The sequence below is a fragment of the Pyxicephalus adspersus genome, chromosome 7 (genome assembly GCF_032062135.1).
Source record: "Pyxicephalus adspersus chromosome 7, UCB_Pads_2.0, whole genome shotgun sequence".
NCBI classification, from domain to species: domain Eukaryota; kingdom Metazoa; phylum Chordata; class Amphibia; order Anura; family Pyxicephalidae; genus Pyxicephalus; species Pyxicephalus adspersus.
Genome location: NC_092864.1, coordinates 69,083,959 through 69,110,648, shown reverse-complemented (window position 1 = coordinate 69,110,648; position 26,690 = coordinate 69,083,959). Strand labels below are relative to the sequence as shown.

General features: G+C 37.0%; 1 protein-coding gene across 1 annotated transcript in view; it reads left to right on the top strand.

The window, feature by feature from the left end:
- The first annotated feature begins 21,688 nt into the window (after positions 1–21,688).
- LOC140334608 (ectonucleotide pyrophosphatase/phosphodiesterase family member 7-like) overlaps positions 21,689–26,690 on the top strand; it is an 11,914-nt gene continuing 6,912 nt past the window's right edge. Inside the window, exons 1-3 of the mRNA XM_072416856.1 lie at positions 21,689–22,000; positions 24,612–24,757; positions 25,045–25,674. Coding sequence (XP_072272957.1) covers positions 21,748–22,000; positions 24,612–24,757; positions 25,045–25,674 — 1,029 coding nt within the window. The 5' untranslated portion in view covers positions 21,689–21,747. The remainder of the gene's footprint in view (positions 22,001–24,611; positions 24,758–25,044; positions 25,675–26,690) is intronic.

The window sequence follows — 26,690 nt, the reverse complement described above, 5'->3', positions numbered from 1 at the left end:
TTATCCTAAACATAAACCTAATTGGAGCTCACAGTATCCCTTACAATGGGCAATTTCTATCCCTGAATACTATGTCTAGTATTCAGGGCTGCAAATACCCCAAATCCTGCTAAATTATATGAAGTAACTTCTTTGCTAACTCTAAAAGCCATGAAAAAAGACTTTAAAACCTGGTCATCTCTTACATTGCACTGATTAAAATGATAACATTTCCCCACATACTCTTTCTCTTACAAACTGTTCAGTCTATTTGTCCGTCCAAACACTGAAACAATTTATTCTTGCATTTCGTAATTTCATTGGGGGGTACAAGTATACTGTAGCTCAGCGGTTGCCAACTGGCAGTCCACGAGAATATTTTGGTGGTCCGCGGCTCTGGCCGGTGCGGCCCCGAGCAGGGTCAGGAGAAGCACCCCCTAGAAGGATGCACCGGCCAGATCCGCGGAGTATGTTCCCTGTACGGATCGCAGGCTCCGACCTGCGATGGGAAAATGGGCGGTTTCTAGCATAATGACATCACTACGGGGGAAGTTTCTAACTCCTTTAAGTTACACCTGGCTCCCCGTGCATGGGTGGTCCTCAGCTGGTAAATTTAGTGGTCCGTGGGTCCAAAAAGGTTTGCGACGACTGCTGTAGCTTATCAAAGAACTGCAAAGCATTGGTAAATTCCCACTCTTATCTGTTTCTTCCGCTCTGGGGTAAAGAGGACTTTGCACCAGATTTATTCTCTGCTATGATCCCTGATTGGGCAGCAAGGGGTTTAACTTTTAAGGGGTTTAACTTCATTTCATCCTTTCTTCAACCCTTCTACTCGCGAAGCACTTTCTAGAAATAAAGAAAAAAAATCCCACTAGCCAGACTTTTGTCCCCCTCTGGCTGGCTGTCACACACAGAGAGACAAAACCACTAGGGGGCGTATGGAGGTGGTGCGAGCACTGGGAGGGGCCAAGGCGCAGAGTCTAAGCCATAACCAGGTTTTTCCGGAGCCTTTGATTGTGAGGATGTTGCGCTGCTGGTTAGGGCCAGGTTGCGGTCCTTGGGCACACCAAGTTGAGCAAACACAGTACCAAATCACCAGGCAGGAGGACAGTCAAGGAAAGCCGGGGTCGAGACAGGCGGCAAGCAAGAGAGGTCAGGTCACGTTAAAGTAACTAAGTAAAGAATAACATTATGCATAATAATTCTATAGCATTTCAACTAATACTGTTGTAAATCTGTCTAGTACAAGTATAGTATAAAAAATGAGATGATAGTTAATTATTGTATTTATTTGGGGTTGTGCAAGGTATAATAACTGTTTTTTTAATGTAAATTTCAGATTATTCAATAGACATTAATTTGTGTATCTAAGAGATTTTAACTTTTTCTCACATATAAATATACATATATTGTAATTTATGTATATATATATATATATATATATATATATCCTTAGGGTAAGAAAGGAAGGAATCACGATCGGGCATAATTTCCTGATCGTTCAAATTAGAAACAAAATTGATACAGGAAATTTTATAAGGGGTTTCAAAACTTTAGGTAAATAAATGGAAGATATATGTACATAGAAAATTGATCTAAGATAATATATATGAAAGGTGATAATATAAAGATGAAAGGTGATAATATAACACAATACAAAAAGATTGCAATAAATTTGTCATTGTGTTCACAATCTTTATTGGTATACAGGATATGGATGCCTATACATGATACAAATACACATTTCTTCAAGTACAGTAATATAATGAGAAATATACATACAGTAAGTAAATCATATTGTATATTAATATAAAAAACACCATACATGCAAAAACAGTATATAAACTGAACGGCTCAGTCACATGGAGACACACATATATATCTATAGAAGTCATTTATAACTTATAACATTTATCTCAGTTAAACCCAGGGGTTTAGGAGCATTAAGTAATTCAATTCATTTTCATTCCATTTGTAGCAGCCATCTATCTGATTTTGTACTGGTATGAACTTAATCATAAACACATAAAATTTAAAAGCGTTTTGATAAAAATTTTGGGTAAGACCCACATGATGGTAGACTGGGTTAGTGATGTTTCCCCATCTAATAGAGTGTATGCGTTCATAAATTTTAAGTTTGAATTTTCTTTTGTGGGATTTCTTGTGCTTTGTTGTACATTTTTTACGGTCATTGTGGGGTACTCATTTTACTTGGTACATGTAGTCATATATTTGTATCCATATATCCAATATTTATGTTAGTTTAAAATATTGTAAATAAAGATTATGTATATTTTATGATGTTCTTTACTATTTTTTACTATTACTTATTATTATTATTGTTTACTATTACTTACATTTCAATTATATGTGCTTACTTTAGGAAACTAAAACTCGTCTTCGAGAAGGACCTAGTTTTTAGTTTAGTTCTTTGAGTTTTCTTTATTATGACACGTTCAAGGAAAATATTTATTCTAAGATATACTGATATGTAGATCATTTTTAGATGTTAGATACTGTAGATATTACATGTTCTGAACTTTTCTCACCCGTTTCTGTATCTTATCTTAGCCATATATATAAAAGGGCTTGTGTGTTTGTCAGAACAGACTTTGTGCTCTGAACTTTGCCAGAACCTCTGTTAACAAGTTTTACAAATATCTCTACTAAATAGATTTAATTATATCTTTATTGCTTTTGATTGGACCTCTTTGAACTGAAGCCAATAATCAAAGCATAGTGCAAGGATATGAATATTATTTCATTTACTGAATTTATTTTCAATTTCCATGAGGAAAAAAACAAAATCTGGAATATTAAGGGCCTGAAATCCTCACATAAAAGAATGGCCATATTAAGACACCTGAAAAAAATGAAAACAGATATTGCACTATTAAAAGAATCTCATTGATACCTCTGATATCCACAGGATGAGGAAACTGTGGGCTGGGGGGTTTACGGATCCCGGGGTCCTGTTTCTTTTTAATAAACAGCTGCAGAGTGAAACACTCTCCTGCTCCACATACCAAGAAGGTAGGATTGTAAATTAGTCTTGGAAATCGCAAACAGGAAACTGTCCATTAATAATATATAATATATATGCTCCCAACTCCCCAACTGCACAGTTTTTTCAATTATTAGCTTTCTGGGTATCCCAAGACCAAAACTCACACCAATTTTTGGGTGGAGACTTTAATATAGTTATGAATCCCTTGGAGGATAAGATGACAAGGGATAATATTTAATTTTTAAATGGTATGTCATCTAAATCAAAACATAGGGACAACAAACTTAGCTGAATTTGTAGAAGCAATGCATCTACATCATTTATTTATTTTGTTCCCCGTTCAGTGGTCCCACCTGGAAATCAGTGCAATGGGTATTTCCAATCATGCCCCAACAATCTTGAACGTTTTAGACACCTTTCCGAGGGGAGAGGCATACTTGTGGCACTTGCCCTCATGATTATATAATGTCTTAGGGGTAAGATTTTGGCCTTTATGGTGTAATGCAAAAAAATACCCTTTAAGGGAACTAATGGAAGCTCAAAATGATCTGAATGCCCACACCCCAAAAAAGAACTAATTGGTATGAGGCAAAGAAAGAGTTTGATTGCTGGTTGGAGAAACAATTTAAACAAAAATTAGTGCATATCGAATTCCATAGATTCTTTAACAAGTCGGGGAAGATGATAGCAAATTTGGTAAACCCCCATTTTAGGATGCGTTGTGTTACTTCTTTGTTTACACTGGGGGGCCAGCTGACTTTCCATCCAGAAGAAATTAATATTTTGCTTCATACTATCAAAAACTTTACACCACCAAGCCAATAAAAGATGCAGCACAAATGGACATGTTAAATGCTCCAGTCACTATGATAGAAATTAAATCAGCAATTTCTACTTTGTCAAATTGGAAAGCGGCTGGTCCCAACGGCTATACCGCAGAGTTCTACAAAATGTACGATTTATTTACCCATATGTGGGAGACAGGTCTAAACCTTCCTACAGGCAAGGAAGCGTACATAAAAGTATTACCAAAGAGAGACAGGAACCCTAGACTCCTAGAATCATACCAACTGATTTCCCCAATTAATGTGGATGGGAATATTTTATCAAAAATATTGGCTGATAGGTTGGCTTGCAGCAATTAATTTCCCCTTCACAGGTGGGATTTGTATGTAAGGTCAGCGGTAACTCGTAAAGTTACATGTAGTCTTGGAAGCAGCTAAATCACAACTCAATAATGATTACGGAAGGTGGGAATTGATGCTGAAAAGGCCTTTGATTACATCAACACACAATGGTTATTTTGAGTACTACAGCATATTGGCATTGGTGGTGTCCATTAGCCCTTCAAAAAAAAATACAAACTGCCAACATGGTCAACACATCTACTATACTATATACAAGTCATGACATACTACAAAACATTAATAGCTCCATAATCCCAATTACACACAGCAATGTCTTTGATAACTTTGTCTATATCCTCTATCTATTTCCATGATATACCAATTTTATGAAAGTGCTTTCCTTAATTATAAAGACTTCACTTTAGAAAAGTTAATAAATACAGAGCTTTATTCAATAGTTTTTTATATATCAGCCTGGAGTTCTGTTTGAATAAATGAAGAAAGTACACAATAATGTATTTGTGTGAACTTTATTATTTGACATGTAACAAATTTCACATCATGTGTCATAACTGATATGGAGTCCTTTGGTTTAATCATCTGGTTGAAAATGAAAGTCACTGGAACAAGATTTCTCCCATTCTGTGACACATTTTCAGCCAAAAGATTACAAGCCTGCCCACCACGACAAGGTAGACTCCTCAGGGGCAGGACCTACTCTAATCTACACTCCGCTACCCTACTCGATGCTAATCATCACTATTCTAATGTTGTGTGTGTGTCTGTATTACACCTTATCTAAAGACTAGGTGTGTGTGTGTGTATGTATGTGTGTGTGTGTTTATATCTGTATTAGATCTAATCTAATAACTAATCGTGTGTGTGTGTGTGTGTGTGTAGGTGTGCATGTATGTATGTGTATGTTTGAGTATAAGTATGTGTAGGATTGTGTATAGGTGCATGTGTGTGTATATGTTTGTGTAAATGTGTATGTTTCCGTACTTATTTGTGTGTGTAAATATTTGCATGCATGTCTGGGTGTGTTTGTATATTTTGCATGTTTGTGTAAATATGTTATTTTGATGTGTATGTCTGTTTGTGTGTGTATTTTTTTATATATGTATGTGTGTAGGAGCGTTCAGTATATGTGTATGTATGAGTGTAAAGGTGTGTATGATTGTGTGTATATAAATGCATGTATGTGTGGGTGTGTTTGTGTATTTTTGCAAGTCTGTGTATATATGTAAGATTTTATGTGTATGTCTGTTTGTGTATGTATATTTGTGTATATGTGAGTGCGTGTGTGTATGTATGTTTATGGTTGTGTATATGTGTGTGTGTGTGTGTATGGTTGTGTATGTGTGAATGTGTGTGTGTATGTATGTGTATGGTTGTGTGTGTATGAGTGTATAGATGTGCATGTAGGTATGTGTATATTGATTGTGTATATGCACATGTGTGTGTGTGTGTATGTTTGTGTATAAAGTTGTGACCTTGCAAGTCTGGCCTGATCTAACAATAACTGGCTTAAAGTACATTTTAGAACATAAATCTTTAATTTATCAATGACTTGACAATTTAAAGCCTTTAAAAGTAGCTACAAACAATCACAAAATACGTCTATTGCAATGCTCTATCCTCAACGCGTTTTGTGGAACCATTACGCTTCTTCAGGAGGAAAAAACTACAAATATAATACACATACACTATATAAAAAAATCAAAGAATATTAATACCATAAACAAAGACCATTTGTATAATAATATTTTGTGATTTTTTATTAAATTGTGTATGTTTATTATATTTGCAGCCCACGGATATTTCCTCCTGAAAAAGTGGACCGGTTCCACAAAACTCTTCGAGAATAAAGCATTGCAAATGCATTTTTTTGTCAAGTAATTGATAAATTTAAAATATATGTTCAAATATTGACTTATTATATTATACTTAATAATATATGCCAATTATTGTTTAAAATTATTGTTTAAAATCAGTTTTATTGAATTTTCAACAAAAACATAACTTACATAACAAAAAATTCAAAATAAAAAAACAAAATATAAATCCTATAAATCGACATAGACCCTGAGAAGCATAACAATAAACAGTAGAAGCCCTTATGGGTCAGTATTGCACATATTGGTACCACTACATACAAAACAACATAACTTCTCATAGAAGCATATGGCACAGGATATAATCTAATAATCTACGCAACCAATAATGGGAAATAAAAAACATACAACAAAAACAAACATATATAACAAAATAGCCCTTGGGGGAAGGGGTGGGAGATGGTACACAAAGCAGATATAGAAAAAGTAGAAAATAACCCTTAATGCCGAGGTAGGAGTCTAACCAGCAATTATGGTCACTAAGATAGATACGTTTGGAGTCAGGGAGATTCTTTAAACCAATCCCAGGTAGACCATGTTAATTTGAATCGTTCCATTCTATCATCATCCTCCACAACCAAAATTTCCATATAGCAGATTTTTTCAGAAAGGAGCAACAGGTTGCTTCCATAATCTCAGAATACCAGCCCTAGCATCTGTAAGAAAATGGCATAAAGCACCTTTTTTTGATATTTTTGAGCGAGCCTGGGACCATAGATAAGAAAGCCACCTTGGGAGTTTTGGGTACGGTAGACCCGGTGCAGTCATTACGTATCTGGATAATAGCAGGATATAATTGAACATTCCCACCACAGATGAAGCATTGTCCCTCTTTGCGAGTGGCATCGCCAACATCGGTCAGATTGTGTGGAGGAGATTCTATGTAAGTCCACGGGGCAATAATACCATCTGGATATGATCTTATAATTAACCTCTTGAGCTTTGCATGTTAATACGAGTTTATGCGTGAGGATAAATGATTTTTCCCAATCATCTGGAGTTATGAGTCCATCCATTTCCCTCTCCCAATGCCCCTGATTCATCAAGCAGAATCGGATTATCGCTCGCGCATTCGTATTAGCGATCAGGAATCGTACACGGTCGCGCTATTCAGCAACTGAAAAAGCTCGCGCACGGAGCCGCGCTTATCCGACAGCTTTTTACTGGCGATCTTGCATTAAAAGTCACTGTTCCCCTAAAAAATCATTTTTTCTAATGGCACACACATTACCCTTAGCCCTAAGAGCTAACTAACTGCTCAAATTCCGTCAAGCCTCCATGTAGTAAGGATGGGTTGGTAAAGAATGCTACAAATGAGGACAGTTGCCTGTATGATAGCCAAGATAGCAACTTGCTTCTGTTTGGTAGGTCAAGGGAGGACATAGGGAGAACCCGTAGCTTGTGTAATATACTCCTAAAGGTGATGATCGTCCAAAGCAGACTAAGATAATAAGTGTGCGGCTCGCATTGCTGGAGGGAATGCTGGGTTATCAAATAATGGTGTCATGGGGCCCAGTTTTGTTGACAGTTTACCTGATCTAAGGAGGGTATCCCAATTAAGTAGTAAGTCAATGGTGAGTTTAGGTTTAGGAAACGTTAGATTTACCAGCGATCTGTCCACCCACAATAGGGAACGGAGACTAATTGGCGATAAAAATTCCTCCAACAGTAACCATTCCTTCAACTCCCTGTTGTGAAACCAATCTATCAGGCGTAATAAAACCGATGCCCTATAGTAGGATATAATATCTGGGGCCCCTGCTCCTCCTCTATGTTTGGGCTTGACCAGGGTACTAAATGCCAATCTGGGGCGCTTCTTATGCCACAGAAATTTTAGAAACAACCTATGTATTTTATGTAAATATGCATTTGGCAAGAATATAGGAACCGTATGAAATAGATATAATAGTCGGGGGATGATGTCTATTTTAAAAGTGTATATGCGAGCAAACCAGGAAAGAGGCAGGGAATCATACTTCTGAAGATCGGATAGAGGTTTACTATACATTGGGGGATAGCTGAACGTGAACAATTTAGAAGAGTAATTGTAAGCATGTACAATGTAAGCATTATACCTAGGTACCTAATGGCTTCATTGCAAATCTGAAAAGACGTATTAGTATGTATGGCTGACATTTGAGTAGAATCTAAGGTAACATTAAGAATTTCAGATTTTGACTAATTTACCTTGAAACTACTATATAGACCAAATTCATCAAATTCTTTTAGTATAGAAGGTATCGTGATATGAGGGGATGTTATATACATCAGTAGGTCATCCACATATAATGAGAGTTTATATTGTGTGTCACCTATCATGACCCCCTGAACGTCTGGATTGTGGCGCAAAGTCACAGCCAAGTGTTCCATAATTAGGACATAAAGCAATGGGGAAAGAGGACACCCCTGCCTTGTGCCGTTCTTGATTTGAAAAGAGCCAGAGAGAGCGCCGTTAACCCGCACACTGGCTCTGGTTGAAGAATATAATGCTGCAATTCTGGAAACCATACTGGGGCCCAGGCCCACCTGACGTAGCGCTGAGTACATAAACTGCCAGCTAACCCTGTCAAAGGCTTTTTCAGCATTGATTGACAGGAGGCACATGGAGACATCTGTAGATTTGGCAAATTGGGTCAGCAGGATAGTCTAAATGATGTTGTCTCTAGCTTCCCTTCCATAAATGAATGTATGTGCAAAAGGCAAATAATGCATGTGTGGGGACAATTTATTAGCAATCAGCTTGGAGAATATTTATCACCTCAGGGTCTAATGCTGGAAGAGCTGTTATAGTTATAAATTCTTGCAGGGAGGAGGGAGTCGCATGAGTAGGGCATATTTGATTGATCTGAATAATATTTATGAAAGGTTTGCAGAATCTTTTTGGGAATTGAAAGTGTCAGTCCGCCATTAGTGGTCCCGATGGAAGGTATATATGTGTTTGATGTGCGCGGGAGCAGGCCTCGTGCCAACAGTCTGCCACATTTATCCCCATATTGGTATAATAATTTCCGTAAACGATCCCGGTGACATTGGTGTGCTAAATCATATAATTTCAAAAGGTGAGTTCTAGCAGCTGTCAGTTCTAAAAATACATCAGGGGCGATGTTTTGTTTTGTAGATGTTTCAAGGAGCGGATTTTATCAGATGTGAGTTTATTATCTTGAGATCTTATCTTTTTAAGCCTGTTTCCTTGTTGTATTAGGACCCCTCGAACAACCGCTTTCATAGCTTCCCATTGCATAGGAAGGGAAGTGGGGTCTGAGGCGTGATCCCCAATAAAATTGATAATCGTGTCAAGAATCGCCTTTGCGCAAAGAGAATCCTTGAACAGGGAGTCATTATACTTCCATGTCCATTTTCTAGGGCCCATTTGAGGAATCTGGAGTGATAGAGAGACAGAAGAATGGTCGGACCAGGGACAAGACTCTATGGAAGTAGTTGAGGAAGATGAAAACCACAGCAAAAATACTTTTCATAGGCTAGAAATATCAATGCTTATACCTATATAGTAATTCTAGAAGGTCAGGAAGATTTTATTGTAAGCTTTTCTGTGGCATAATTACACATTCAGCTTGGTTCTGCTAGACTGGAACTTAAGCAACGTTTAATCAAAATGCGGGTTTCAATATTGGCTCCCATGTAATGCACCAGCTAGCAGCTGGCAAGGAGCGGGAAACCATCTTTAGTGCAGGAAGCCTGGCAGGCTGTTAGTGGATGCCTGTGTTACATGGTATATGCCCCCAGCCTGACCTACTAAAAATCAATAATTTCAGAATGCAATCTGTTATTCTGGCAGTTTTCTTTTACTACTCTGGGGACAGGAATGGTGCCGGGACTGGGTGAGTGAAAGAGGGGTTTGTGTGGAGACTAGGAGCTGTAGACTTTTGCATTCAGATAGACAGGCTATAGACTAAAGCTAGGTACGCACTTACAATAATTATCGTTTGAAAACGAATAACTAGCGATTATGCACGATTATTTTGAATGATCATATTGTGCACAATTCTGTACATGCTATAACGATAAGATCATTCAAATATAATCCACCAATAGTGTACACACGCTAGATACAACTGTTTGAACGATGCAGGAAGTGACGTGCAGGAGAAAGTGTACTGCAAAAAAACGATCGTTCACACAATAGATAGTGAAGGATCCTTGCTCAATCAGATCTGCAGGGATGGTCGTCTGTTTCCAGCAACAATCGTCGTTCATCAGCGTCATTGGTCAGTCGCACTTTTTTTGTTAACGATTATTGGATGAGTGGTCGTTAGTCGTTTGTTTCCAACGATAATTATTGCACGTTATTATTGCATGCAGGTTAAGATTTCTCAGTTAATCTGTACAACTACTAGACAGACTACCAAGCTAACATAACACACATTTCTTTTACCCTGCCCTGGAGTGCTCTCTGCTCTGGACTGGGAACCTGTGTTACTGATATTGATTAATATACAGAATGCATTGTAAAATTCTGACACCATTTTTATTCCCAGAGTTTAATATTTTTAATTATTTTTGTTTTATTAGGAAGATCCCCTCTAAGGCAGCACGGTGGCTCAGGGGTTAGCACTCCGGCCTTTGCAGCGCTAGTTCCTAGGTTTGAATCCCAGCCAGACACTATCTGCATTGAGTCTGCGTGGGTTTCCCCTGGGTACTCTGGTTTTCTCCCACATCCCAAAAACATGCAGTTAGGTTAAACGGCTTCCCCCTTAGACATATGATTATAGTAGGGACATTAGATTGTGAGCTCCTTTGAGGGACAGTTAGTGACACGACTATGGACTTTGTACAGTGCTGCATAATATGATGGTGTTATATAAATACTGTGTAATAATAAGGCCTTCAGCCTCTACTATTACCATTTGCTTATAGAAAAAGTATACCCATGTACTATATACACAAGGGCTGACTGTCTGGGTCTATTAATGTTACCAACAAAGCTGTTTGTGCTTTGCCATGCCACACCATACAATGGGGTGCTGCAAGTTAAATCAGCATACAGTACTTTCTTGTTAACAATAACAAAGTCAATTTACAACCTACAACCACTAATCCAAAGATTATTGAATTTGTAATACCATGAGTAGGAATCCCAGGCTCGGAAATTGAAGGATACGTGTCTTGAATCCAAATGTGTGAATTTTGGGTAAATGTTGGTTAATTATTTGGTGAAAACATTATTTTTAAGATATTTGGTGGTCTTGTTATCATTTTGGTGCATTTGGCTTCTGTAGTGACTCTAAAACCACAACAAACCATCAAGGTGTCCTCCCACTTGGCAATAATTGTGTTTGGATTCAGGTTCAGCACAAACCTGACACAGACATATTCAGCACAAACATGTAATATCCACATTGCATGCATTTGTGCTACACATACTACAAGTAATATTTTATGTAGAGATTCTTAAAACAAAATTAGAATACACATATCCTATATTGATAATTAGCGACAACATTTTCTGATTGGAAAATGTTTTGTTGGATGATATCAGAACTAATTATTATAATTTACAATCACATTGATCAAATAGCAATACCAAAAACCTATATTGAAATCCCACTACTCAGAGTTACAGTGCAAACAATCAAAATATGCCCTCCAAACATGGGAAATTGAGTAGCTTAGGGATATAAAAACAGATATATAAAAACATTTAAACCTAATTTTCAAACTGTAAACATTAAAAACAAGGTAATCAAATCTTAATTAATATCAAAAAAGGTTACCCAAGAAAAAGGGTTGTACAATATTACGCACAATAAATGGTTGAGTCAAACAACCAAATACATCCAGTCTATAGACTTCTGCTTCATCAGACCCATGATCAAGATTAAATAATACAATTTCACTGTATTTCTGGCTAAATATCTTGATTCAATTTAAAATTTGCAAATTATTGCATATTTATTGCTAATAATTGCATCTTCTCTACGTAGTTCAATATATTCTATTTAATCTTGATCTTGGGTCTGATAAAGGAGAAATGTGTCACTTGTTTGGATCAAAATAAATCTTTCTTTGATGTGTTTGGTTTGACTCAACCATTTATTGTGTGGTATGTTTGATAATTTGTTTTTAAATCCATCAAGATTTGATTGTGTTTTTAATGTTCATATTTTGAAAATAATTTTTTTTCTTTCATATATTGGTTGTGTAATGTTTTTTATATCCCTAAACTACTGAATTTTCCATGTATGGAGGGCGTGTTTGGATTGTTGGCAAAGTTTCCACCATGTTAACAATTTCATAATAAAATCATTTGATTAGTTGTAGCAAACTCCCAGCTTGTACCATTACAAAGTATCCAACCAACTGAGTTGCAGCAGTCTGTGTGAATCTTGCAGCCTAAATTCCTGACACCCTGTGAACACTGAACATTCAATCAGAGATGGCTAATCTGGTATTATGTACATTATATATACAAACTGTTTATCAGAATGTCAGCGCAGAGAACATGCATTCCTTCTGATTACTAGTAGTTTGTACATACAAAGTCCAGGTTTATTGACTTATTGACTGACTTACAGATCTTGTCAATGACATAAAGCGAGGTTTAGTATTGTTATAATTGTATAATTCCTATTTTTAAATTAAATCAAATAAAATAAATTTATCAGATAATATCAGACTTCAAAATACTTTGACAACATGACACTGACAACAAAATGCTCCTCAATAAAACAATTTGTATAACAAAATCAGTAATCAAAATGTCAAAATTATACAGTTTTCACAGGAACAAGAGGTAATGTCCTCCAATGGGGACACAATTTCCAGTGACTAATATGGGATTCTTCTTCATTTTGAGAGATTTTCTCTCAATCCCTGTTGTATCCCTGGAATGAGAGAGAAAATTCCAAAATTCTAAAACAACAAAAAACATACAGACTTTCTTACTTTTACTTTACTTTCTTACATTGCATTTCCAAAGGGACAATTCTACAAGAATGGAATCCAGCAGATTACATATCCCTGACATTGTTCCCAGGTCCTGTCGCCCACAGAATTTCGCAGCCTCTTGATCCAATCACTTCCCCACACTGTTTAGATATAAATGTATTGTAGCCACACACTATTGATATGTTGCATACAAAAACTTTATTCTTTTAGCAATTGCACAAAATAGTCCTTCATCCGCAGCATTTTTCACCATAGGGGCTTATTGGTAAGCTGTTTTAGGGTTTAGCTGGGGACAGCTGCCCAAAAAAAAAGCCACAAAGTCCTTCAATGGTGAAACACCGCTTAAGAATGTGTCTGACTGAGCTTGTGTCAATATTAAGGCAAATTCTTATAGAATTGTATGTATTATTCCACAATACTAAAGAAAATCAACTTCCAATGCAGTATTTAAGCTCAGTCCCATACCACATCCAGCTGACCTTTTGATCACTTCACTATTCACTATCAACATAGTAAAAGTCAAAATTACAGAAATTCAATTGTGAACGTGCAGTGTATTTATTCAACCTCTTAGTGTGTCCTATACTACTTATAAAAAAAGACAGACTGGGACTCATTCAAATCAAGTTTAATAAACTTCTCCAACTTCTCCAAAAATCATGGGGTCTTTATTATGGTCAACATAAGCAAAAAACAAAGAGGACACATGGGGTTTTTTAAAGGCAATAGTGCTAATTGTATTCAGTGATAACACTCATAGAATACATAATCATAGTGGTACAAAATGTACATAATAACATGAATTTAGATTGCGCAGAGTGGGAAACGTGCCATCCTATTTGTAGTAGACAAAGGTAACCTACGTCATGAATGTAGAAAGTTCAGTTTATCAACTGCAAACACATGAACAGCGAGGTGACACGTAAGCCAGTTCAGATAAGAGCTTTGTGATACAACCTGTCATCATAGATAATCCTGAATACCCAATTCCAAAAACAAATGGAGGAACATAACTCTTTCCCACCTTTCTTGAGAGCTATTGATTGACTATGTTTCCCAAATCCTTGTAAAGAATCAATTCTTGATTAGTATTGTAGTAATAGCTTGTACTAAGTGTTTTTTTGGCAGAGTTGTCTGTCAATAAATAAAAATTGGGAACGTCTGCAAGATGTGCCAGGATGTGAATTTAAGGTTTGGGATAAGTATTTCAAAAGTCATCAGGGTATAGGGAGAGTAGTAGAATCTAAATAGGAAGATGAAACTTTTATTAAATGTTTCCGAGCATAAATCATTGCCATTATGGTTGGTAATGGTGGTACAGCTGTTTTAGGTGATAATGTTGTCGCTGACTATAAAGATAAATAGTCTTTTCCTAACATTAGTGATCCTTTTAATATATGTTAGATTCAAACAGATGTCTAATTGGTTAATTAAGGTTGCTAAATGGTAGCCTTGAACGACTTGTATTCCTATTCCGCCTACTTTTTTAGATCTAATAAGGAAAAGGTTTGATATTCTGTTTTGGTTTTTTTGCCATTCCGTATTTATGATTTTAAAATATTTTGCATAGAACAAAAGAAACTGGTTGATAAAGTAATAGGTAAGGTAGAGAAGGTATACTGAATTTTGGGAAGTATTATCATTTTAAGTGCCGCTATTCTGCCTCGTCATGACAATTGTGTTTTTGATATTTTATTAATTTCTCCTTGTAAATTATATAGTAGAGAAGTGATATTATATATCACTAGTTTAATGGAAGGATGTTTTAATAAAAGTACTAAATTTTATTTGCAGTGCTGAGGAGATGAGCCTGCATTAAGGATAATACATTTAAAAGTATTCATTTTAAAATAATACATTTTATTCAATATATGAATTGTAGCCATAAGGGTTTTCAAAGAGGAGGGTGGGTCTATTATGGTAAGTATTACTTTGTCAGCAAATAGGCCGATAACATGTTGCTCTTGTCCCATTTGTAAAACTTTTTATTAGATGGTTTAGCTCAGGGGTCGGCAAAGTTTTATGGCCACTAGGCCATTTAGGTTTATTAAGCCGGATCAGCCAGGGGGCGTTAGGCCGGAATGAACTACCAGCTAAGCCATGCCAGCTTGGTGAACCCCATGCAGCTTAAGTGGCAATGCATAGGGGTGTTCCCAGACTCTGGGTAATGTTGAATCTCATAGCTGAGGAGTCCCAAATTTGTCCCGTAAGACCTGAATGTCTAGCATTGCTGACTCTTTAGAGGTCTCCAGTGGCAACATTGAGTCACCCACCAAAACGGACAAAGGAAAATTATCAGGTATATCTTTGGAAACCCCAACAGCAGAGTCCAATGGCTCATGGCTTGAGAGAAAAGTCTGTTTTTCCTTCCACAGTTTCCAAACCAAGGCTCTCCAAGAAAGGATAAAATATCACGGGAGAACGAGGGTGAATTAGCAAATCGGCAATGGATTTCCTATATACATTTTTTATCTATATTTGTGATTGTTGCATTCACATTTCTTTTTCTAAAGACCTACAAAGTGAGTATGCTGAAGCTTAGGGTTGGATACATAAAAGCAAAACTATCTTTCAAAACTGATAAAATTAATAATTTTTGCTCCTGTTTGTTGTCAAACTGTCTATGTGATGTACAAGTAAACAAACAACTTAATTTACCTCCTCCAGTGTGCTGGATGCAGATAGGTATTTAACCTCCCTAGCGGTAACCCCGAGTGTGATTCGGGGAAGAAAAAAAGTTGCTATAAGCAGTAACCCAGAGTCACACTCGGGCTAGGTAATCCTATGGGAGGTAATAGTAAATAAAGTCTTACCTGATCCGCCAGCGTCCCGCGTCGTCCATGGCAGCAATCTCCGTCTTCTCTTTTCCTCCGGCCGCTTCTGCATCCAATCAGTCACCGGGGAGTTCCCGGAGACGTTGGTGCGTGTGTACGTTGCCTGCGGGGCAGGAAATTCAAAATCCATTTGAATTGCATTCAATACAAAATAACTGTATTGAATGCACTACATTGGATTTATATGTGTAAAAGCAGTACATTGTTTTCAAGAACATTTATTTTACAGTATATATATACATTAGTATGAGTATAATATGTATTTTTTTTTTTAAAAAATTAAATTTTTTTTTTAAAGATATTGAATTTTTAATTTATTCAATTTATAATTTTTACATGATTTTGTGTTTCAAACTTTATTATACTTATTATAATAAATTTTCATGAAAAACAATGTACCGCTTTTAGACATATAAATCCAGACAGAAATGAACTGCTAGGGAGGTTAAAGTATATGATAGATTGCCAGATGACATCCACATAGCTAGTAAGAATCTCAATTATCATCTCAAATCTCTTAAATCTCTTTAATCTTTTAATCTCAAAATAATATGTAGAGTCACGATTTCATATAGGTAATGGTTGTTGAAATGAGCATTATGGTTTGGTAGAAATGCACTAATTTTATCTTTGACTTGTCATGAGTTGTGCTTCACTATAACTTTTATGAAGGTGGCAGTAAAAGAGTTAAACAATCAGATACACCATTTACAGATAAAGAGATTTATCAGTTTTTGGCAAGTATTTCAATTTATCAAAGTATCATCATATTGATACAAACTGCTTATGAGCTATAAAAGGAGCAATGTACAATCACAATGGAAAGGTAAAAGTCAACTATGTAATTTGCTTCCAAATCAAACCAATGCATAAATGGAGGATATCAACAAGACTGTCACTATATGAACAGAAAAGTTTCTTATATTTGACTACATGCTCAATGGCAAACTGGTCAACCTCCTATGTTCTTTTTCAAAAGCGAATACTTTTTCCTGGCATAGGTAGAATGCAGAGTACATTGGGGGCACCATGTTTCTAACTGTAGATGAAAGCACTTTGACACCATCTGTTGCAGGAGGTACCTGCAAACCCCACAAAAAAGTGACGTCCCTGATGACTTCTTTTTGCATCAAAAGTAAACCTCTGGTTTGGACAAATTATCAGTCATTTGAAAATCTATTCAACCAGTAGAATGTTTCCATATGGAATGAATGATTTAAAATATGTTAGTCTTTCAATCTGTTCTATTCAGTCAATCCCTTTCCAAACTCAGAGACGTCCACAACCTTCTTTGTGGGAGCTCTACAAAGTTTTTTGGGATTTTGGTATGTTGATACCACAAGTGTTAAAATCACTTGTGAGAACCAGATCTTAATTATCAAATGATGAAAAAACACGTTCCCCCTTTATAGGACCAAAATATTGACATCAAATCTGGAGCACCTGACCTTAATGGCATGGATTGAAAATGGAAATACATGTAAAGATGTACTTGTTTTTTCCACACACAAATCTGTATTTTGGTTAATTTATTGTTAAATAAAGATCAGATTATGGAATATTTATTTTATTTTTTGTGTCTTGAGTTGAGTATATCAACTTTATTCGTAGGCAATGCTTGAATAGAGACCGAATGTTTGTTCAAATATTGTTATCAATATTATGTTGAAAAAGTCAACAGTTTCTATGGTATGTAGTGGTTTCTTCACATGACTATAAATCAGTGCTGGTCAGTTTGACAAGTATACTTCAAATGTCATGTCCATGTATTGATGTGCATTGCATTAAATTTGGCAGCACATTCAAAATGAATGGACTGTGACACCCCTAATATTACTGTCATAACTAGTGATAGTCCCTCAACATTGATGTCAGTGGCCACAATTAAAATCCTCCCATTGGTAACAATGTACACAATCAAAACCCCAACGTTGGTGTTAGTGCAATAATAACACCCAAAATTAGTGAGAGTAGACACAATGGTAACCCCCAGCAGTGCTGTTAGTGCCTACAAAAAGTATCCCAGAATTGGTGTCAGTGACCTCAATAAAAACTCCCTCTTGTCAGTGGCCACAAGCATATTTCCTATATTGTTGTCGGTGGCCACAATAACATCCCATTCATGTCAGTGTCCGAAACCATAGCTCCCACATTGGTCTCAGTGGCAATCATAACAACTCCCCCATATATTGATGATCATGGACAGTGCAGTTAACCACCCCCAGTGTTAAGGCGATTTCCTATTGATCCCAGACCAATATTTCCCTCTCTATCGTGACCTCGGTTTTCAACGCGTTGGGAGCAGTGACTAACACAACACGCATATATAGTTAAGCATATATAGTTATATCCTGTCTCAAATCTTTATTTTCACATCACAGTTTATATAGTCAGACAACCAGGTGGAAGACACTTAGTAGTTAGTCAGTAACAAGAAACTTAACTAACAACTTCGCTGAGCAAGATGTTTCAAGGTAAGAAGCTTCAAGGTAAGGATGGAGCAAATATTGACCTACTGATAAGAGGATATAACTAGTTTCCACACAACTCAATTATCTGCAAAATATAGCAAAAACACAAAAACAACTTAAATTCAAAACTCAGCAAAATTATATTCCTTTCACCCAGTACTGCTACTTAGTTGTAGTGCTATCTATTCCCCCTTCCTTTACTTGGTGGTCATTTTGTGCTGGAACCTACAAAGTATTTCAGCACTTGACTCCTCACCACTGCTCTGCACGATGTTCATAGGTGGGCCATGTGCCAGATTGTTGGGCGTCATACAGAGTCAGTAGGCCATGTATTGGGCACAACTATTTAAAACAGTGGTTATAAGTGCGGACATAATGCATCACCCAATGAATGATCCCTTATACAAAGATCATTCTGTAAAAATGCTTCTCAAAATTGCCTGACTGCCACTGGCTGTAATATTTTGGGTAACCAATCCAGTTCTGCCAATAAATTTCATTCATTCTGTTTTTACCCTGATCTTTTATATTGTACATATATTCCTGCTCAGTAACAAAGTAATGTAGCCAGACAGCCAAATAAATATTAATTTCAACAAAAGTCAGCAATAACAGCGGTGAAACAGGTGAAGCTGATGTTTTATCTTAAGGCTTGTTTATAGCTGGATCCTTTAGAAATACAGGGAGACAGCTTTGGGTGGTCAATGATATTAGGTAAATCTCTAATCTAAATCTAATTGTTAAATCTAAATCTAATCTAAATGTTTAGTAAAAAGCTTTTATTATTTGTAAAAAGAGTAAAACAGAACCTGATAAAGTCATGTAATTGAGCAATCCTATGCACTAAAAACTTTTTGAAAAGTTATAGTGTGTATTTTGATGCCATAATACATTTATTGATATGGTTTTTTCATAAATGCATTCCATTTCAATAATATACTACTATGGAAATTGCAAACTAAAGAACAAGTCCAACTAATTCACTTTAGCTACTGTTAAAAACAAATGCATGGAAATCTGGGCACTGTCATGAGCTACATAAAGCAATGATAAACAAAATTCTTACAGGTGGTAAAGGCTCTAGGAAAGCTGTAAAGGTTATTGACCAAAGAGCTAGCAGTTCTGACACATGATAGGAGTCCTAATAAAGAGGTTTGGAATAAAAAAAAAACAGTTGTGAAAATAATGGAGGGGGGTTTCACTTATCGCAGCAATTCAAAAAAAACACAATTTGCATACTGACCCTAATCTTGGTCTTTGTACTTTGGAAGCTTTTCCTATCATTTCCCTACAGCGGCTATCAATAGACTGTCACTAGGCCTGCTGTGTGCTATACACCACCTCCCTCCATACATTATAGGGAAGGTGCTGGCTTATCCAAAATCTTTTATTATTTTGTTACCATGTCTATCAAATGCCTTGCTGAATTTGGTCAAAAGTTTGCCAGAACTGCAAATTTGAAATCTGGAAGATTTACAGCAATTTTAAAGCTTTGTGGAATGTCGAATTACTGGTAAATGGCGCTTTTTGCTATTTTCTGTGTAAGGATCCATTCTCTTTTTTCTATTGTCTTATTGTAAAATCCCCGTTTTTATATTGGTTAGTTTACAAGTTATTCAATGGGCAGCAGCATGTTTTCATTTCCTGTTCTGGAAATTTCTGGAAACAGGAAATGACAAACTGGAAGGAGATTGGGCAGACCTGCCAAAAGAGGGGTGGAGTTTTTCTTCCCTTCAGTTCTTAAAAATTTAAATCATACAGAATTATTAACCGTGAATATTTGGTGAACATCCTATTCATTGTTTTATAAATATGACAACCACGTTACACCAAAATGCAGACAAGTTTCACTTAGCTCTTCTGCAGAATTGGACCTGCTCTATTCCACTTCAAATTATCTGACTTTTATAAGGGATAATAAACATGAGTTTGATATCAGGTTATTAAAAGAGCACCAATAGATATATATAATTATCTACAAATAATAGAATTATTCCATGGCGTAAGTTCAATATTATGTAATCAAATTCTTGTATAGGGAAAAACATTTACAACATCAAAATTTAGTGCTGCTTGTCCTGATGAAAATTTCCACGAGATCACAGTAAATAAAAATCTGTGTACCTTACTAATAACTAGATTTAAATAATCTATTGGAAAAACACATCTCTTACTATTTAGAACAATGGTCGGGCAAGTTTTATAGCCACTAGGCCATTTATGGGGTGGGCGAGACCACATTAGGCCAGACCCGCCCTAATGGCTCCGCCCACCACCAAGGAACACCCCCTGAAGGGATTTACCTTCAGGGAGCTTTCCCTATTTACCGCGGCGGCGGAAGTATCAATGCAGGCCATGGTATATAGGGCAGCAAGTGCAAGGGGGCGGCACAGAAGCTCCAGCTTCTCCGGTAGTTCTTAACGCCCCCTGGCTGATTCGCCGGCATTAGGCCGAACGAACTACCTGCTAGGCCGTATCTGGCCTAAAGGCAGGAGTTTGCCGACCCCTGATTTTGAACAAAATGCATAAAATACCTCCCTATGGAACACTCCCTTGCCACCATTTGCAAGACAGAGATCCAATTCAGGTATATAAACAGAATTACCCATTTAAAAAACCTGTTTACAGTTATTAATTCTCATGTTACAGTTCATTAAAGTACAATTTTGTAAAAATTATTATATCAACCACGTTGAGTTGAGTTTACGGTATTCATATGGGAATTGTACGGTATTCTTCGGGAAACATTAGCTGCCTAGCCTTATGATGAGGTAATCTGCATAGAAATCTTTCATTTACTGTTGTATCCCTTTCATGTCTCCAATCTCTAAAACAGGAACAGTTGTGCAACTAGACCATTCCTGTTTCGGGTGATCACTGTCCCTAGGAGTTTTAGAAGGTGATTGGTTAAAGCAAGGTCGGTTGACTAGTCTCTAATGTCTATGTTTAGCCTAAGATAACCAACCACTCTATCAAATCTTCATACTCGTCAGATGTTTCTACCTCCCATAGTGGGCATGCTCTGTACAGCTTTGGCTTGTTTAATTTACTCTCCTATCCTTCCGATCTTCACCCACACCTTTGAGTACAGTTTCATTGTTAGGTTTAGCATTTAGCACTTAACCGTGAGGGATAGGGGCAAAAAACTGCAGCAATCCAAAATACGGGTAACTAAATTTGCATGCTACTGTGGCCACAGTGCAAATCTTCAAGTAACAACAGCAAGGCCAAAAACAACTTGTCACACCTCATGCATAAAATGTTTACCACAATCTGAAATATTTGGTAATGTGAATATTTGAAGTGTTGAATTGTTAGTGAAATTTAAATCTTTTTCTATCCCCAGCCACTAGCTAGGTAAACTTCACATGAGTGAAAATACATGAAGATACAATAATTGTAAGGGTGTGAAGATATAGTTATCTTAAGTGAGCTTTGGCCTGATAAGCAGTTGATAAGTCACGAACATACGAGCTTTTCAGAGACAGCAGGAACATCTTAGCTATAACTGCACATCATCTATTTACCATGAAATGCAATTATTTTGTTTTTCTATTTTTATTTCTTTTCACAATTATTTTTTGCAAACCGGTTTTTAGAAATGGAAAGGAAACACAAAACAAGCTGCTTGTCATATCCTTTGATGGATTTCGGTGGAACTATGACCAAGATGTTGACACTCCCCTGCTGGATTACCTGGCTGAAATAGGTGTGAAAGCAAAATATGTGAGCCCACCATTTGTAACCATGACTTCTCCATCTCATTTCACTACCATCACTGGTAAGTCATAACTCTTGTATATTACTACGATTAGGCAACTACTAAAAAACGAAAAATCGAACCATATTGTTGGGTACAGTAGGCCCTGTGGTGTTGGCCTTGGCTTAGGGCTATTGCGGCTAAAAAAAAGTAAAATACCACAGGCCCAAAACTGGAAATACAAGTATAAATGCTTAATCAATGGTAATGTCTGCATCCCATATTCAAGACAAAAACATTTTTAGCAACTACAGAAAATACCTGTTAATCGTACAAAAACTGAAGTGATCTCTGTGAGCTTATCTCAAAGTACAAACAGTGCTATCTTGTTTTTTAAACTACAAATCACCCCAATCCAACAGAGATAAAGTGAGGAAGACATGTTTGAAATCAAGCCTGGAGGACAACCATAAATTTAATAAATACATTGAAGAATTTAGTGTCGCCGCCCTAGCTACAGAAATGTGTTATTGGCAGGATTACCAGGTAAATATAAAGGAAAGAAAATCGTTAATATAAAAATATAAAAGAAAGAAAAAATAAAAAATAAAAATATCTTCTTCCTCTGAAGTAATTGAAATTGAAGTAGTTTTTCAGCATCTTGTGATGACCTCATGTATGTGTATACCTGCAGATGGAACTGTCCAAATGGGGTTTAGGGGACAAAAAGGAATCAGTTCTGATTGCTTTTGTTCCCCCTGATAAGCTAGCACCAGCCTCTTCATGTACTCTACTAGCCTTCTTTCCAATGACAGTTCTAGGTTTAAAGTGAATGACAAACTCTGGGGTGTCTGACATATAATTTGCTCTGAGAATGGTCAGATGATACCCACACAAGCAACCATCCTGTCAAGGTTTTTATTATAATAAGGTATCATTAAATACCAAAAATGATCTTCTTTATGGCCAAAACCTATGAAAGTTAAAATACAGTAAATTCCATTTGCTTAGATAGTCTTGCTATTTATGGACTCAAAACCCCCAAATGGGTTTGCAATCCAATGGGTTGTTTCTTTTTTGTGTATGCTAATCTTTCTCCTGTTATAAACTCATGCAAAATGTTCAGAATAATAACCATACTTGATTGTTCTTACACATAAAAAAATATTCTCTGTTCCTTTTAGAAGGGATACATGTCCATACTGGACAAATTTTAAAATATATATATTTATATCTACGGTATATCCCTTTCTATATATTTGTGTATATATATGTTTTATATATATATATATATATATATATATATATATATATATATGAGATATATATATATAATTATATATATGAGATATATATGAGAAAAACCTGGGTGATACAGCAAACCCGGAATGGACTTCTTAAAAATATTTTGCAATTATTAGGCAAATGCAGGTTAGCTGGATCATCCAGGTTACCCCATGATAGTCTATCTTCTGCAGTTTTGGGGAGCTCAAATAAATCAGGCCTAATGTGCCTACTACATACAAGGAAATTGTAAACATACTGCCTGGACATAGACACACAAGGATACAGAATAATGTGCCATTCACAATACAACCCTGTATAGATCAGCAAACTTTTTTGGTCACTAGGCCATTTCAGTGGTAGGAAAGAGCACACTAGGCTGGACTCTCTCCCGAGTCCTGCCCTAATGGCTCCACCCTCCACAAAGAACGCCATCTGAAGGGAAATCCCTCTCGTCCTCAACGCATACGGAGGAGAGTGAATGTTCCCTATTTACCCCGGCGGCGGAAGTGTTAACGCCGGCCACGGTAAATAGGGAAGGGAGCCACAACACGAGGCTCAAGAGCCGCATGTGGCTCCGGAGCTCTGGTGGCTCCGGTAGTTTGTCCCGGGTTGCCGGCTGGCATTAGGCCGTATCGGCTACAGGGCGGTAGGCCCAAACAAACTACCGGCTAAGCTGTTTCTGGTCTAAAGGGCGAAGTTTGCCGACCGCTGCTGTATACCATTTGATTATCTCTTGAAAAAGTTTGAATATCAACTTGCCAAATCAAACATGACATGAAATAAATATAAACGCATAAAGTTCCTAATTAGAATAAATCAGAACTCAAACAAATCAGATTACATTTTCTGCCCAATAATTTCTTCAGATCTTTCAGTTGTTTCTGAGAGCTTTACCTACAGCTAATAAACGATAACAATAAATTACACTCTTCTGCTTCTGCCATGATAAATCAGTGGATTGCAAAGCTGATACCATTGAATTGTCATGTATTGCAACAATTACCCTTGGACCTGAACTTTGAATTCAAAAACCTATTGTGTAGCAGTATCTAGCTGTGGATGAGCACCAATCCGCATAGCCCAGATCTCTTCTGTTTTTTATTTTCCTGGTAACAGATTAGGATCAGTCCTGCCCCTCCTCTTGATTTCCATTGTATTGCAGAAATACAGGGAAATATTGACCAGCATCTATTGTTCTTCATACGTTGGGTCATATAGCAATATCTGACTGACCAGGTGCTTCTGAAATCAAGGATGAGAGGAAATGCTGTATACAAATACGCTTGTCTAATTTTGGGTTTTAGTTGGGCTTTAAAATTTATTAATTATCAATATTCTGTAAAACCATTTAGCATCTCTGATTTGGTCACTGTAATACTATACCCTTTATATCTTAACATTATAGGACGCTGGATGGAAGATCACGGAGTCATCCATAATTTAATGCATAATACTGATACTCTTCAGAAGCTTTCATTTAAGAAAACACAAAACATGTCTGAATGGTGGGATAATGGGGTATTGCCTTTGTGGATTACTGCACAAAATCAGGTACTGACAAACCAGCATGCTGATAGTCCCAAAGTTTCTAGGACGATTTAGGGGGTGATAGAATTATAAAAAAATAGTTAAATAATGTAACGTCAAATTGAACATTCAACACAAGAAAATCAGGATAGGTTGAAATCAATGCAATATTCAAATAGAACTAAACTACATGAACATGTAGATAGTACTTTATGTGCCATTAGTGCTACTTAAGTATCCATCATGCAGTTTTAGCTTCTCATACCCTAGACATGTAGTTTAATCTTTTTCTCATATTTTTGTCTTTGAAGGGCGTAAAGGCTGGTTCTCTTCACTATCCAGGTGGAAATGCTAACTACAGTGGACAATCAGTGTATAAAGCTTTAGCAGAGTTGTCAGACCACCCTGACAGTGATGAGCAAGAATGGAGAGACAATATAGATATAGTCATGAAATGGTTTACTGATGATGGTCTTGATTTTGTAACCCTCTACTATGGGGAGCCTGACAAAACAGGCCACTTATGGGGTCCAGAAACTGAGCAGCGGAAAACAATAATAAAACAAATAGATCGAACTCTTGGCTATCTTTTAAATGCAATTGAGAACAGCAACTTAAAAAATAAATTAAATGTTATCATTACATCTGACCATGGCATGACAACAGTTAAAAAAGTACCTAATGTAGAAGAAGAGATTTTACTGTCCAAGTACATTAGCTTTAAGGACCTTGTGAAATTTGACATATTGGATTATGGTGGTTTCGGGATGATTTTACCAAATGAAGGTCGGGAAGAAGAAGTGTATCAAAAACTTAAAGGTGCACATCCTCATTTAAACGTATATAGGAAAGAGGAGTTCCCTGAACGCTTCCACTTTTCCACACACAACCGAATATTACCAATCCTGCTTTATGGAGATCTTGGCTACAGTGTAAACAGTGTAAGTGTAATTTCTATATATATTATTGTGTTTAGTCTGTTGTTTAATTTAATCATAACAGGTAAATTGAATTATAAAGTAAAAGTACCGAAACTGTAAATTTAGACAAATACAGTGGCTTCAGAAAGTATTAGGACTCCCCCCTGTAAAAGCGGTACATTTAAAAATATCAAGCCCCCCAGCCACAAGCTCGCGGGCAGATGCCCGGCCGGCATCTGCTTCCCCTGGCCTTGTGTCCCCAACATTCACCCAGATGCCGGTCGGGCATTGCCAGGTTACACAGGTTACACCTCCTTCGCCCTGGAGCGGAGGAAGCGCTGCCGTCGTCTTTACCCATTTTCTTAGGTCACCCGATCTCACACTGTAGGTTCAGGTGACATGGATAGGAAAAAAAATGGCCGACCTCACTGCGCATGCAAGAGATTGCCATTTTTTTTTATCCCATTGAAGAAAGAGCAACTAGAAGCCTCTCAGGATCCATGACAGGTGATCATGACAGAAAGGGTTTTAACCTCGCTGGCGGTATTCCCCAGTGTGGCTCGGGGTAATTCTCCATTCCAAAAGTAGTAATACCGAGCCACACTCGGTGGGTGGAATTGCCAAGGAGTTTAAAAACTTACCTGGTAAGCGGTGCCAGCAGCGTCCTCCAGCGGTGCCCATGGCATCCTCCAGCCGTGGCCATGGCATCCTCCAGCGATGCCCCGAATCTTCTTCCCCTGGCGATGCTGGCCTGGCATCTGTGGTGAACCTTGGCTTGTGAACTTTGGGGACGCAAGGCAAGGGGAAGCAGAGGCCGGCCGGGCATCTGCTCGCGAGCATGTGGCTGGCAGGCTTAATATTTTTAAATGTACCGCTTTTACATTTAAAAATATTGAGTATTGATACCACCAGGGAGGATAAACCCCCTCCCCCCAAAAAAGAAGGTCATTTTTACTATACATAAAAGGGTTGTCTACCCTTTTATGTAAGGTCAAAATTTTGTTTTATGTCAGCTTTAACTATTTTGTTGAAGACTA